Source organism: Ambystoma mexicanum, chromosome 8 (assembly GCF_040938575.1).
Source record: "Ambystoma mexicanum isolate Mex_15411 chromosome 8, UKY_AmexF1_1, whole genome shotgun sequence".
NCBI classification, from domain to species: domain Eukaryota; kingdom Metazoa; phylum Chordata; class Amphibia; order Caudata; family Ambystomatidae; genus Ambystoma; species Ambystoma mexicanum.
Window position 1 is genome coordinate 1,680,725,579 of NC_090929.1, and position 16,582 is coordinate 1,680,742,160.

Here is a 16,582-nt window from a genome sequence, read left to right on the forward strand (position 1 = left end):
GGCCTCCGGAGCGTGCGAAGAGTTGGTAAGCTTTTGTCTTTCGGATGCCGGAATGCAGTATGAAGACCTCTGGAGCGCACGAAGAGTAGGTAAGCCTTTGCCTTTCCGATGCCGGAATGCTAACCTGTTCTTTCTTGTCTTTATAGGTGTTGCTGAAGACTGGATTCAGGATGGTAAGCCTTTGCCTTTCAGATGCCGGAATGCTAACCTGTTCTTTCTTGTCTTTATAGGTGTTGCTGAAGACTGGATTCAGGATGGTAAGCCTTTTTCCTTAGGCCCAGGACTGGATGCAGAAGACACGATGAGCGTCCTGCTGCAGAGGGTGCAGAATAACGCAAAGCAAGATTCATCCACCGGGTGTGGTTTAAATAGCCTCCTGTAGTGCTTAGGTGTCTCCTTCCACAGCCACGCCTAAGTAAGAAAAGAGTTCCTGGTAAGAAAAGAGTTCCTGCCTTCCAGAAGAGTTCCAGTGTTCTAAATCTAGGGAGTGGCTCCAGCCCCACCCAACAGGAAAAGTAGTTCCAAACAGAAGAGGATCAGAGGCTCAACTGGCAGGCAAGTAAGCAGCATGGTCTGCTGCAGGTAAGTCCACCCAAGCATTATGAGCCCGGCGCTTCCAGCGCTGGGACTGGGCATATTTATGAGCCTGGTGCCACTGGCGCCAGGACTGGGTCCAAAAGGTCCCAATTGGGACTGGTTGGCACTCGGAACCTGGGTTATGGATCTGCTTCCAAGGGAGTTGGGAAAACCCTGACCTTTTGGAAGCAGAGATCATGACAGTAGCTACTGAAACAGAGAAGACCCTCATGGTTCTCTCACTTAAAAATGATTTGATCCAGGCTATGGCTGGCTTGGGACGGGAAATGCGCTGCTGATTCTAAGTGTTTACAGAGTACTGTGTGGTCCACCAGGTCAAACGCTGCTGAGAGATCCAGAAGGAGCAGTAGAGCATTTTTTGGTCTCTAGGCTCGTCGACCTGGTCCTTAATATCAATGAGTGCAGTTTCAGTGCTGTGCTGTGGTCTGAAACCTGATTGCCGGGTGCCTAGAAGTTGGTGTAGCTCCACAAATTTCTGAATCTGTAAATAGGCCACTCTATCTAATATCTTTAGTAGGAATGGCACTGTGGTGATAGGCCTGTAGTTAGTCGGTATAGCCGGGTCCATTGATTGCTTTTTAAGGATTGGGAGGACCCAAAATTCCTTAATATTACTCGGTATGGTGCCTGATGTGAATGCGGCGTTGATAAGTTTAGAGATAAATGGAGATAGATCTCTTGCAGCGTCTTTTATTATTTGTGCAGGGCAATTATCGCCTCGACAATTTGATGGTTTGAGCGATAGTATTATTTTTTCAACCTCCAGTATGGAAACTTTGGTGAAGTTGAATCGTTGTTCTGGTTTGGCAATAGTGTGTGATTTGTCGATTTGGGTAGTATTGGTAGGTATGTTTAGCTTTTTCTTATCAATTTCTGCACACTCTGTACATTTGGGATGAAAGGAATCTATTGCTCATCCCATCGTGGGGAAACGTCCCCTTGTCTTTCCTCTGACGACAGTGGAGTGATGCCATTGGATGACCCATACAGACTCAATTTTGTGCCACCTCGGACTCCAACTTTTTACTAGGCTGCACAATGATTTCTAAAACGCCATCCCTCCCATAGACCAGCGCCGCGTACAGCTAGCCCTGACACCCCCACCACCTCCTCCCCTGTCTGCGCCACACCAGCCTTTTTCTCACAGAAGCCCAGGCGCAAATTGTTGCGAACTGATACAGTATTCTTTCTCTTCCTCTGAGCTCATTGCCCTGTGTGTGACCGTGCCGAATCTTGACTTGTGTACCCATCCGTCTCCACAAACCTGCTCCTGCACCCTCGACCCCCACCTTTAGAAATGATTGCCTGCACAACCTTTTGCCCCTCCATTCTCCTTTCATGTAACTGTTTGTAAGACCCTTCCCCATGGACCACCCTAAATTGCCCCCCATATACCTAATCCTGTGTGATCACATATTTCCCCTCAGACCAAAACCCATCAGTCCATTCGTTTGAACCATGAGGCACCAGGGAGAATGAAACTTAGATCAAAACCCCCAGATAAGGCACCTGGGTAGAAGAGCCATTGCACCCCTACCCCTGTAAAGGCCTGTGTTAGAATGTGTATATGTTTGCTCACAATGTATAGGCTACCCCGCATTCTGGTACAAGTTTTATGCCCAGCATTACTCTTTGCATGTCAATAATTGTTGTGTAGTTTACATTAGATATGGCAGTCACATCTTGTAGACCCAGCCTGAACTTCGCGCCGCGGAGATGAGCCCAGCTGACCCACATGCCCACAGACCGCCCCAGCTACAACAGCCAATTGGAGCCTGGCACTGTCATTTGTTACATACTGGGCCAAAGGCGCCCACCAATGAACGTTGTTTTTCCACACTGTATGTCATGACGTGTTATTGCTTTAAAATGTACTGTTCATGTACTCTCAGAGCAGCAGAGTCCTCTGCGTGCATCTTTTACCTAACATAAACTTTGTTCAACTTGCAATCTATCTCCTGGTCTCATTCCCTACCAGGAATGTGTCCATTTATTCTGAGTTTGGAATTGTGTTTGGGGAATGAACGCCTTCAATGGTAAGTGGCCATATGCTGGTGTGCAAGTAATACACACTGGGGTCTAGCAGTCTGGCATGGGCGTGCGCACGTGATGATGTGGAAGGCATGGTCCTGCTTGTCGGAAAAACCCAGCTAACATTTTGCTCTCAAGTAGTAACAAACAGAAACAGCTTTATTATCGTCTTGCAAGACAAGAAAGCCACAGCAACGCACATCTACTTGGAAATGATGACACTAACATAACCCACCCTCCAACTCTCTCCCATTTATAAGTCAATCGTCACCTGAGTAAATCCTAACCGAAGAACATTCTGTAAAACATCACTAGGCCTTCCAGTAAGAGCACCCACGCCACTCCCCAACCACAGTACACCCTTTCTTTAAAGTCCAGTCCTTCCTTGATATCTACTTGCTCTTACCACATCATATGATGACTTTAGGTTTTGTGGTTCCTGCAAGGAACATAGGCTCCCGTCCTAATGATGACACCCACTCTTTTATGAACAGTCCATTGTTCGTACCAGCCCTTACCAGTTCGTGCCATCACATGGCTATGACGACCTTGAATGTTAATACTGCTAAGCAGCACTTCTCCCAGTACCTATATTGTGCATGTTTAAAGTCTTCTAGTAAACAAGTAGAGGCAAAGACAACCTTATGACCTGTCGGAGCCCACACAATCTAAGAGAAGAAAAGAAAAATCTAGTGGTTATACTAACGTTATGTCTCTTGGGGGTGCAACCTAAGGTTCATCTTATTTTACCATTTCTTTTTGCATTAATTATATTGGTTAACACTGACTTGACACAGGACAGATTAGTTACATTCCCTGACACTCTGCCTCCTTGCATTCATTTACTTCAGGGGAGTGTGACAATGTGTACGTCTTTCTCTTTCTTTTTGTGCAGTCCGGAGCCCTGCTGAGGCAGAGATACTGAACCAGAAAGTGATACATGTAGGGACTTTCCTCTAAACAACTATGTGTTTCGCATCCTAGGAAACAGTGTGTGACGAGGAGGAGGTCGAGCCCAACGGACTCAGCTGGGTGTATTGAGAAAGCAGCTGTTAAAAGAAGATTGGGAAAATCCCACCGCGCCGTTGCGCGTAATTGAGTTGTTTACAAGTTAAATTTATATCTGTTGTTGTGTCGCCTGAGCGAGAGACGGAGTTCGGCGGAAGAAGCTATTTTAAGAAATGCCGTCGCGTTTCAATGTACTGCGAGGAGCCGCAGACTCGACTCTAACAAACTTTTCTTTGCTGGTGGAGGGGGATAAAGAGAGCAGCGTTCCGGACCATTGAAGCTGAAGACGAAACGCCGGCTCCAGAGCCAACACTTGAAGTCAGAAAAGGGGGCGCAGACGAAGACGAGCCTTCGTTCGTCATATGTGTGAAATGAAAAGACATCACGCAGGTAACCCTTGATAACGAGGGGAGGAGCTGAAACTGATGAGCTGCTACAAGGCAGACAACGCGGAAGGACTGAATGAATTATACGTAAGAGATTTGTGGAGTGAGGCGGCGAAGGCGTATACATCTAAAAGGGTAAGGCCATTCAGACTGTAATACGGCAAACGTAATTGAAAGGCTGAGTGAGGTCTGTCTACGTGAGAGGTCGAACGAAATGGAGAAGCCACCTATCTCTAAACATATAACAGAAACGAACATCCCTTTGTAAATGTAAGCGAACCTGTGCATGAGTGGAAGGGGAGAGAACTTCAAAAGAGGCAGTCACGTATGCCGAATGAACACTTAGATAGGAAGAGGAAGTCAGATATGAGGCTGTGAAACAATAATGCCAGTCGCCTCTCTGCCACCGCAGCAAAACATACATGCTGTCAGATGTTCTGAGTCTGAGGAGCAACATACGATCAAATGAACTTTATAAGCCAAGTCCTAAAGCAAACAGGGGCGAAAGAAGAAAAAACTAATAAGAGCAGAAAATAAACATGTGAGAGAGAAGAAGTCAACCAGAGGAGAAAGAGAAAAAAAACCATAGCAGTAAAAAAGGAAAAAAAGGGAGTCAGAGACAGAAGTAAAACCAAAGATAAGACAAAACAACGAACATTCTTTCAAGTAGAACTTACCCATTTATGCCTTGATAGCTGTCGCGGCCATCTCCTTGAGGAGCTGGGGAATGCTGAAAGAAGAAGTATCCTTTTTCTGGTTTTTCTGAAAAGAAAAGAAATTGAATTAATAAAGAATTGAGCTCTCTTTCAGTCCAAAGGAACTACTTACTGGCTGAGGTCTCATAATTCTTGTATTTCATCCAATCTACCACTTAATGCGTCACAGGGAGCAAACTCTGTATCTCGCATGAGAGGCTTCAACTAAGAGTCTTCGTCGAAAAGAGTGGACCAGAAAATGAACTAGAAGAGTTGATGGAGACTAGTTTTATACTACAGTATCTCTGGAAAGTAGTAGGTGGTATTTGTTTGAAAAGAAAAGGGGAACAAGCTGAGACCTCCAATTGCATTCCTAGGGATGAAAAACACATCAAAGTTAAGAACTAGGAGGAGGAAGAGGGACATAGGGGTAACAGACTCTGGGGAGTAAGCATATATGTTCAAGACCCATTGAGGAAGAGGGACATAGGGGTGACAGACTCTGGGGAGTAAGCATAGATGTTCAAGACCCATAGAGGAAGAGGAGCGTAGGGGTACCAGGCTCTGGGGAGTAAGCATAGATGCTCAAGACTCATTGAGAAAGAGGGACTGCGGGGTACCAGGCTCTGGGGAGTAAGCGTAGATGCTCAGGACTCATTGAGGAAAAGGGACATGGGGTAACAGACTCTGGGGAGTAAACGTAGATGTGCAAGACCCATTGAGGAAGAGGGACATAGGGGTGACAGACTCTGGGGAGTAAGCGTAGATGTTCAAGACCCATAGAGGAAGAGGGACATAGGGGTACCAGACTCTGGGGAGTAAGCGTAGATGCTCAAGACTCATTGAGGAAGAGGGACAGAGGGGTAACAGACTCTGGGGAGTAAGCATAGATGTTCAAGACCCATAGAGGAAGAGGGACATAGGGGTACCAGGCTCTGGGGAGTAAGCGTAGATGCTCAAGTCTCATTGAGGAAGAGGGGCATGGGTACCAGGCTCTGGGGAGTAAGCGTAGATGCTCAAGACTCATTGAGGAAAAGGGGCATAGGAGTAACAGACTCTGGGGAGTAAGCGCAGATGTTCAAGACCCGTTGGTGATTTTCTTAACGATCTGAAACGTATTCAATTGTAAAACTATCACATTTGATAATAAACTGTTTTTTGTGATTTCACATGAACAGACACATTTGATAACAAAATACAAATATAATGAAAAACCTGTTTTGCAAAGAGCACTGCTGACAGTGGTGGCCAGCTCATAATAGATGTTGGGCTCCGCACAGGCCTTTACCTGTTCTGTCATCACTGTGCGGCATTATACACCCGGCAGGCCCTCATTTGGGGCACTACCACAGGTGGGGGCCTGCCAGCACTTGTTGGGTGGAGAAGCAAGGGAGCATTGCCACAAGATGCAATGAGGGTGTCTGTTTAGATGCTTTGTTCATGTCTTCCCATGGGCTGGGCAGAGGTGGGGCTCAGGGAGAGGAGTGCAATCAGGTTCCCTCCCTTCTTCCAAGATCCCTTCAATGGTGCAATGTGCGACACGCAGTAGTCAACAAAGAAAGATAAGTGCAGAACAAAGTGTGTGTGTGTGCATGAGTTTTCTGTGGATGTGGTCATTTGGATGTGGGTGTGGGGGCATATGTGGGCATACATGTACCTGTGTGTGTGTGTGCGTGTGTGTGTGTGCATGTCATGCCGATGTGTTTATTTATATCTGTGCAGAGAGGCGGTGTTGCTGTGGGCATCAAACGGATGGCGGCGATGTGTTTGTTAATACACATCCAGGCATATTTTGGGCAATGCTGGTATACAAGTCTTCTCTCAGTGATAATACTGCAATTATTGGGCACATCCAGCATAACTATGTTCATACAGTGGCAACCCCCCTTCCTTCTTTGGGCCTTGACACCACCTGAATAATAAGACATTGGGTGATTCTGAGACCTTTTATCTCTTTTCCCTTGAACAGCAGGTCTAACAGACAACATGCAGGTGCTTTTTAGTATTCACAGAATAGCACCTCCTCCTGGTGATTTTTTTACGGGCAATAGGGCTCATACCATTATATTTTACAAAAAGTGCCACCAGTCAAAAACGATAGGACAAGTCCAGGTGTGATTGGTGTTAGTTTGTTTTGTTTAGTAATTCATTCAAAATAAAATAGTAAATAACAACAACAAATGCTGGCAACTTCTGTTCTTGTTAGTTATGGATCCATGTAATCGATGTTCACACTCATGAGGAGTGTGAGGTTCTCTGACTTTTGTACTACTCCTGTTGCTACTCTCCTAACTTGTAGATAGCCTACATTACCTTCAGGGGCTTTTTTCTTTGTTCTCATAAAGCTGTACCCTGCCTACCCCAAGGCAACACAATTACAGTGTTTACCCACTTTCTCGAGGCAGCCGCTAAAGCATCTGAAATTTAATTGGGAAGCTGCTGACCTCCCAAGGTGGCCATCCGTAGAGAAATCCAGACCACGCGATAAAAACTATATTCCAAGGATCTGCAACCTGTGGCTTTCCAGATGTTTTGGTCAACTGCCATCATCCCTAACCAGTGTAGGCAATGACGAGGTATCTTGGGAGTCTCTGGGTCTCTCAGAATCAAATGAAATCGGGTGTTACTCCCCATTCTGTTATGTTATGTTATGGAAACTTAGTAAAGCGTACGTACACCCGGAGATATCTTGGCACTGGAAACTGGAAGGAGAATAGATAGCATAACTACGTCAGAAAAAACAAACTAAAAAAGAGTCGTTTTCAGCAGCTTGAGAAAGGTGAGGTGATCTTCAGTGGCACGAAGAGCAATAGGAAGATCAGTCCAGACTCTAGCAGCAACTACAGAAAAGGCACAACCTCCCTTGTGCGACAGACAATAGCGGGGAACTGCGACAAGTGACGCCGATTGAGATCTCAGCAGACAAGTCGGGACGTAGTGAACAAACATGGCTTGAAGATACTCGGCGCCCATGCCATAAAAGGCACGGTGCACACCATTCTGCACCCACCATCACTAGCATCAAAAGTAAGCACCGTTTTAAACTTCACATTAAAGGTAGACAAGTACAGTGAATGGCCCACGCCACGCTTGCTCACCTTGAACTTTGCCTGGCATTGCTATGATCATGCGAAAGGCATGTGTTTTTTTAGCAAAGCTCCCTAATGTGGACAGTTTTTGCCGCACATGCAGGGACAAACTTCACATAATACTTGGACATTCCCAAAAATGAGCTGAGCTGTTCCTTAGATGAGGGAGCAGGAGCTGAAAACTAGCCTTTCCCTAAGCCTGATGTCTGAAGTATGTGATACTTTGAACTTTCATTTGACATTTCTCCAACTTGACCGTCAATCCTCTGTCCTGCAACACATTAGACACAGCATGCACACTCTGTCTCATCATGTTTTTGTTTCAATTCACCCCTGCAATACCACCAAACCAGGGGTGTTGGTAGGTCTGGAAAAGACCTGGGGCTACGCTAATGTCAGGACTGTCGGGACTGGGGGCTAGTTAGCCTTTTGGTTGTAGCTCCTGAGATTCTATCCGGGGCTACAACCAAAAGACCAGGGGCTATAGCCCCCTTAGCCCCCCCTAGCAACGCCTCTGCACCGAACAACACCTGCATGAGATGTTGAAATACAGAGGATCCTGACGCCAAACCAAATGTTATCTGACAAAACCAAAAGGCACAAAGAGTATTATGAAGCAGGTGACGGTGAGTAACGTCTCATGTACGTTGATATAGTTGTACACAGAGTAGAGAACGAAAACCAAGATGCCCACCCCACAGTGGCTAATAGCTCATTGATGTTTGGAAGAGGATGCCTATCCATCAAAATGTTGCCATTTAGTTTGCGTACGTCTACAAACATCCTCAAACCACCATCATGCCTACTGGCCAGCACCACTGGAAACGACTGCTCTGACAACTCAACATCTTCGCATAGCTGTCAACCATTTGTGTCGCAAAAGCGGGTGAAAACACCCGATTTTATTTTTGGCGGGTTAGAGGCCCATTGAAACAAATGGGCGTGCAGGAGGCTTGGCGGGTGAGTCAGCTGTTTACAAGGCGGGTGACACCCGCCAAAAGCGTGTGAGTTGAGAGCTATGTCTTCGATCATGCCCACCAACGTGAGCTTATCTAATTACCCCTTGATAGGGTCTCTTGCTACCATCCGCACATTCCTTACTTTATTTACTTTGGGCCCTGCCCCCTTCTTCAGAACAATTTTGTGAGACAATCCCTCCAGTTTTCCCTGCTTGTCAGCAAAAACGAAAGGGTACGCTGCCTGTGAACCTTCTGCAGTCACCGCCCCTATTTGCAGTGTTCGAAGTGTACAAAGAATAAGTAGTGGAATGATTTTACTCTGCTTCGCCCCCTTTTGTGACCTATCCATTTTTCTGCACCCTTCAATTCCCCATACTCACAGTCATTCCGCCCCGACTCTCAATTCAATCCCCCTACCTGGGTCCTTCCTTTACTTCCCTCCACCCCAAAAAGCTGTGTTCACAAAAGTTCTTGCAGGACTAAAGAAAACGCAGTGAAAGTATAAATTTAAATAACACCATTAGTGTGTTATTGCCCCTCAGCGTGCACCCTTCGCTCTGAATGGATATCCCCATGACTATGCCACTGATGTGCCCCTCCCATTACATGCAAACACCTTTGTGCCTACACAAGCACCCGAGCGTCTACAGCAATTCCCAGATTGCTGCGTGACTGCCTGGGAATAAGCTGCATTTTCAAGCAGTTCATTGAAATGACAGAGCTTGGCGAGGACTTACGAGATAGCACAATGTTGTTGGATACAGAATTGATAACACAGAGCATAAGTTCGAGTCCCCAAAAGTGGAGCTGTTACTTTTTAATTTTGTAAGTGGCCTTTCCTACCATCCTGGAACGGTACTCCATGTGAGATAGAGTAAGGGAACTATGACTAATTTCCCTGAGAAGGGAACGTTGTACCCTTTAGTTCCCTCCCACTTTGACCTCTGCCTATTTGGCCCACACACAAAATGGGAACCTACCTGCCAGCACATAATTGCAGCTCTATATCTGCTTGGTCCTAGCAGACCAACACACTAGCACCCTTTTGTGCTGTTTGGTGCAATATCAACTACAACACGGATCCCCTCACTCCTACAGCCTCACCTTCTGAAACAGTTCCTATGTGCTGTGTCGTCACAGGACCAACCACAGGTCTCTTTGTTCACAAGGAGGTGGGATATTGGGAGGCAAAACAGAGCCAACCCGTGCAACACGTGGTTATGCTAGGGTGGCCAACTGTCCCGGATTTCGAGGGATTGTCCCACAATTAGGGACTCTGTCACAGTTTGCAGAGTGGCTGTGCGGGACATAGGTTGTCCCGACTTCACTTGCGTCGGGACAACCTGCCTCCAGCAAAGCCACTCTGCAAAGTGAAGTGGGCATTTACACAGCAGTCGCTGCAGCCTGATGCTTTCTTTCTCTGGGCGGCTCTGCAGTCCTGGCTCATTTTGAGCATACAGGTTGAGCTGTAACGCGCGACACCTGGCTGCATTCAAATGCTATTTGTTCCTGGGGTCGTGATGGTCATGTTTGCAGTAAAAAAAACGTGACCATCACCTCCCAAGGACAAACCATTTGCAGTTCAATTAAGCCAGGAATTAAGAGCCATTGAAAAAATGTAAATTAAAAAAAGGGGCGGGCAAAACGTGAATGACGTTGTGACGTCATCGCCGCCTTGTGTGGGCAAGTGTCCTGCAAAATACTATCAAAGAGTTGGCTACCCTAGGTCATGCGTGGTTTTAGCTTTCTGCTAACAAACTGGTTCTAGGTCTAGGTAGCTCAAGAGTAAAGATGAATAGAACAGGGTTCGAATTCGCCTTCACAATGTTTTTGTGACGTGGTACAATCATTGTAAACACTCCACATTGCTACTACTCGTCTCTTTCTTTTCCCATCAGTTTTTATTGTCTTGCAGCATTCACGCATGCGTGCCGCGGTTCCGCAGCGTGGCGTCGCATGCTCCGGCGAAGTGTCACGTGTCACGCTCGGCCGCTACGCACTCTGGAACCGCAGCGCGCGCCCGCTCCGGCGGCGCTCGGGAGCCACGTTCCGCCGCTTGCGCCTGCGCGTGACGTCACAGACGCGCGGAGCGCGGGAAGCAAGAGGTTCCAGCGCGTTTCCACGCCGAGTCCCTTGGCAGGCCCAAGCGTTCACATCCCCCAGCGTGGGGTCGCAGACTGCTGGCGCAGGAGGACCCGCAAGACCGGGCAAGCAGGGGCCAAAGGCGGGGAAAGCACGTCAGAAGCCATCTGCAGATAGGTAAGGGGGTTATGTCAGGCAGAAAGGGTGGGCTGAGGGGACAGGATCCTGGGAATGCTAAAGGCCTTATTCAGGATGGGCGTGAGGCAGGTGCATCAGACAGACATCATCTTGTTCTGGCAGGAGGCTGTATACAGAAACAGCTTCTTTTGCCATGAGCAAAATATGACACATGGTTCAGCAAAGGATACACATAGACGGCAGTCCATGGACCACCTACAGAATGGGGCTTTTTGAGCAACACAGACGTCAGTACACCATAACTGTCAACTCACTTGCCTTTGACACCCGCCATAGAGACAGTTCCCTCACCCGTCGATTCCCTTTCCCGTCCATAGGCAACAATGGCAAGCCGCCCAGAAAAGGACATTAACTGCCTTTTCATTTGAAAAGGTTGACGGATAGAGTTTGCATACTTTCTTAGTGCACATGCTTGCAGATGACTGCCTTCACAGTGAGAAGCGGGACATTGTGCAGCCTGCTGCCACATGTTTACAGGCTCTAGCTGTACAGATAGAACAGTCAAACTTCTCAGAAGGACTGAAGCCCAATCTTTCCCCGGGTTGAGGGCATGCTTCTGTCATGGCAGCCCCAAATCTGGGATTAACTAAAGATCAAGCTCACGCAGAAAGAGCAACCATGCTCTTGACTGAGAAATTAGATCAAGATCGTTGCCATTAACTAACCGACTTTACCCTGGCAGTACCTTGCAGACCAAAGAGAACTACTTTGGACAAACTTTTGAAAGCCTAGGCTGGACTGCTGGTCTGCACAAGGGTTCTCTCTGTGAAGTGGCTCCTCACTTTACAGGGCTCCTTAAGGTTGGGTCGGGTGCTCCGTAATTGGACATAACATTTCTTGTTTAGACAGCCCCCCACCATTGACATACCTCAATCCTTTTACAATTAAAGCAATGATGTTATTTTGTTGTCTCCCCATCCGTTCTCCAGGCAAAGACCATCAAACATTAAGGTTCAAGCAGCAACACGATGCCCATTGCAAGCACCGCCAAGAGGATCACAACCCTGGAGCCCAACCCTGAAAACCGACCCACCGCTCCACCGAAACCTCCACGAGCTGTGACCCTCAACGCACTGTAAGTGCCCGTTTCTAAGTAGTTTAAGCAGCCGTGTCTCCTGGTTAAGATCTAGCTGGTCTGTGAAAGCTGAACAGCAGACGCCTAAAAACTTTGATACCTTTCAAGATAACTATAAACCCAGTGCTGAAATACATAATCATGGTGTCAATGTCAGCGAATGTTATGTTCTACTGTGTTTCAATTTCTTTTCATAGCTCACCCAAATATAAGGCTTTATATCAGACAAGCCACAATTTCAGGAGATCAGCTTCCAGTCATGGTTACTAGCTGAGGCACTGTGGGATGGGTGACTTGTCTCAATTGGATTATTCTCATGTCACATTTTAGGTGAATGGTTTTTGTCCAAGCCTTTTTAAGCACACCATAACTTTGCTGGTATTTGCTAATCAGATAAACTGGAATTCCAACTATGCACATTCACAAACCAAGTTCAGTTTCTTTTTTTCCTTTTCTGGATTCATCTGACTGCTCTCATGAACCAAGGAGAGCAGTCATGACAATGGAAAAGTGTTATCCTGAGAACCCACCATTAGTGGGTTGCGTGGCATGAGCAGTAGGGGCACAGCTAGGTAAGGTTGGAGCTAGGATTGGATTTACAAGCCCTCATAAGGTAAGCTATAAAGTGAAAAAAGGATCTTTACAAATACTGCTTGTTTACTGACAGGCAATTGATATTTACTGCCCGGAGAAGGGATCCCTTCTACTTAAGAAACAAAATCTCACAAGAATGCTTAATGTGAGTGATAAATCACATCCTTTTCACCTAATACACAGAAATACCATTACTTTCCCATGTAATGTTATTAGGATATTTAATGAGCGCGGACCTGACTTCAAGAGCGTTTGACAAGCCATAAGGGGAACTCCACGGCATGGAAAGAAGATTTTAAGGATCAATACAAGGGAGCTGGAGATTGCAACGGTGGAAGATATGATATGGCATTTATAACGCGCCGATAGACAAGTGTTTCAAGGTGTGGCGAGGCACGGGAGGGGGGATAGAGGGAAGACAGGGACAACGATCTTACTAGGCTGGGTGTCATTGAGATAGCCCAAGTGCAGGGGAGGGGTGAGGGGGAAAAGTGCAGGGGGAAAGGGGAGGGGGAAGTGCAGTACATAGGATAACAGTACAAAATAAATAAAACAATAAATAAAAAGTGCGGCCAGCTGGTGGCAAGTGTAAATGTAAGTACAGCCATCAGGTGTCTGGGGCTGTAGGGATATAGAAAACAGCCGAGTGCAAGGGTTGCCAGGGGGCAGTGTAGGTGTACAACTGGCAGGGAGGGATCCTGATCCTTCCCCATACAAGATTCCAACCTATTAGCCATAACCTTTGCAAATATTTTCACATCCACATTCAGTAATGAAATGGGTCGATAATTGCTACAATTTTTCCGATCCTTCCCCCTCCTTCGGATTTAAGGTAATCATTGCCTCACACATCGACTGACACAAATCGCCTTCAAGCGCAAACATATTAAACAACCTACATAAAACAGGAGCTAAATAAGTTCTAAATTTTCTATAAAACTCCACAGGGATTCCATCTATTCCCGGAGATCTACCTACTCCAAGCTGTTCAATAGCCCGTACAACCTCATCCACCTCAATTTCCAGCTCTAACTCCCCACTTTCTTCCAACTTTAACTTAGGAAGATCCAAACTCATAAAGAAGCTCTCCAATTCCACCTGAGACGGGAACACATCCTCCGAATATAATTTCTCATAAAATCCCTTAAAACATTTACAAATATCAACATTTTCACCACTACATCAACACTGTGAACAAACGGTTTCTCCGTCATTCCCTTCAATCGACTAGCAAGTAGCCTCCCACTCCTATCCCCAAAATTTCTGTTTTGTATAAAAAAGGCCCATCTCAGCTAATAAGTCAGTCTTACTTGCCAACAGCTTTCGAGCTTGTAACATCTCCATTCTATCCTTAACCCTACCTGACTGCGAATATATCCGTTGTAAATCCGACAGTATATCTTCCATACATTTCAATTCATGCAAATGCTTATTTTTCAAATGTGCAGTTCTACTTATAAATTCCCCTCTCAATACAGCCTCAAAACCATCCCACACCACTCTGAAGTCCGCCGACCCTTCATTCTCCCCAAAATACCTCTCCATTAATGTCTGAATGCTTTCACAAATTTCCCTGGCATCCAAAACCCTCACCTTAAGACGCCACCTTATAAATGTGGGAACCTCTTGATCCATGATCTCCTGAAAGTCCATAAGAGCATGGTCCGAAATCTCCCTTTCTCTAATATTCACAGTAACTGTTTTATCCAACAATGTATCCGTCACTAAAATATAATGTATTCTAGAAAATGTATCATGCACTGGAGAGTAAAATCTATATTCCCTCAAAGAAGGATGAATTTCTCTCCAGATATCTACCAAACTGAATTTCTGTAAGAAGAAATCAAACTCTGCACAAATAGCAAAATTTGTGCATCTACAATGACTAGTCCGATCAACTTTATAATCTCTTACACAGTTAAAGTCCCCCCCTAAAATAATCACCTCCCCATGCATTTCACTGAGCAATCGTGAAATGACAACAAAGAATAACTTGCCCGGTGAGCACGGGCCATAAATACACCCAGGCGTGATTTTCTTACCACAATACTGGATATCAACAAAAATCATCCAACCCACTCCATCCATGTGGAGTGAACTGCCTGTACCATATCTGCTTTTTTCCTGCGCCCTTCAATGGATATTATCTGTCCCAGGTACACAACCTCTTCCTGGCAGTATTGCAATTTTGCTTTGTCCACCTTGTACCCCTTGTCTGGAAGCAGTGTTAGCATGTGCACCAAATCTGTGCTACATTCTTCCCGCGGCTCACTGTATATCAGCAAATCGTCAACATACTGGATCACTGTGCTTGGCATTTGTAAATTTCTCAGGTTCATTTGGATCACCCTGTTGAAAATGCTAGGTGACTCACAGTTCCCCTGGGACAGCCTAGTGTACTCGAATCTGGTCCTGCGATACATAAATGCTGTCAAGTATCTTGAATCAGGGTACAATGGACTACAAAAGAAGGCATTCTTCAAGTCGATGACTGTGAATAACTTCGCCTTTGTCGGGATGTGCACAATATTGTAGTAGGGTTTTGTACCAGGGGAAATTCTGCCTCAACCATATCATTTAGAGGGTGTAAATTCTGTATGAATCGCCATAACCCAACTTTTGATTTCTTTCTGGGGTATATCGCTGTGTTGCATGGCGATGTGGATGTCTGTATGATGCCCTGCTGCCATAATGCATGCAGAGTTGCACATATCCCCTCATCTGCTCCCAGGACAAAAGGTATTGTTTTGCACGTGGCAATAGTGCCCCTTCCTTTACTTTTATCTTCATCGGCCCCCTCCTTTCAATACCCCTACATCATAGGGTCCCTTGGTCCATAACTTCTCTGGCACTTTTTTGAGATGTTCCTCTGTGTGTTTGTTCCCTTTTTTCACTAACTGTGTTAGGATTGGTACCCGTTTTTCCACCACTTGAAATGTACAGGGTATCTGTAGTTGGAATACCATCTCTCCCTCCTCCTCTTCATTGGAGAACAACTGTTCATCCGATACTCCTGTTATTGTTAGTCCTGGATCGATGCATAGCACGGTGCGCCATTACATGCTGTCATTTTCTGTCTCACATAGGATCACCATGTTCTTGCGTATCACCACCTCATCTAGCTGTAGAATGAGTGTGGTTCCCTTCATATTATCCTTCTGGCACTGTGGTCTGAACAGAATTTCTGATGCCAGTCGGAACACCTTCCCTTATTCCCGGGACCCATCCCAACAGCATCTCAACCCCGTATAGGAAATGCTTGGGTACAGGGGTTGGGCTTGCAGGGTTCTCTGAGCATGCACCGCCAGAAGGAGCGCGGCCACTCGTGTGTAGTACTTGTCTGCTGTCGTGCACACCATCCCTTTCTCTGGGAATGAGATTGTTGAGTTTAGTTTACTGAGCAAATTTCTCCCTAGTATATTGATAGGAGTGTCTTTGGAATACAGTAATGGTGCTACAATGTGTTGCGTCCCTATGGTTAGTGGTTAACCTTTTGTTACTGAAACCGTGCCCACCGCCCCAGAGAAGCCCTTCATATCCATTAGCCTCTTTGATAAATCTGGTTCCTCTTCGGGTCCATCAGTTACGGCTGGGAGTGGACACACTCGGCTTTCTGTGGGCGCCCCTATTGTTGCGCATTATCCCGATGTAATGGGGTACGACATTCTGCCCTAACACCACTGAACTTCCTAGTGCCACTGCTGGAAGTTGTGCCATAGTTGGAGTTGCTATCCCACCATCTATTGTCCCCCCTTGTGTATGTGTCCCTCCATACAGGGCATGTCCCTGCTGTGGCTGGGTTGGTAGGAGCTACATTTGCTCCCACTGCGGCTGTACTGTGCCAAACCCCTGTAGTGCCACTTGGATC

At 46.2% G+C, this 16,582-nt stretch overlaps 1 protein-coding gene across 1 annotated transcript in view; it reads left to right on the forward strand.

Moving 5' to 3' along the window:
- Positions 1-10,841: 10,841 nt before the first annotated feature.
- BTBD16 (BTB domain containing 16) overlaps positions 10,842-16,582 on the forward strand; it is a 1,066,677-nt gene continuing 1,060,936 nt past the window's right edge. Inside the window, exons 1-2 of the mRNA XM_069611979.1 lie at positions 10,842-11,024; positions 11,975-12,120. Of these exons, the coding sequence (XP_069468080.1) occupies positions 12,014-12,120 (107 nt within the window). The 5' untranslated portion in view covers positions 10,842-11,024; positions 11,975-12,013. The remainder of the gene's footprint in view (positions 11,025-11,974; positions 12,121-16,582) is intronic.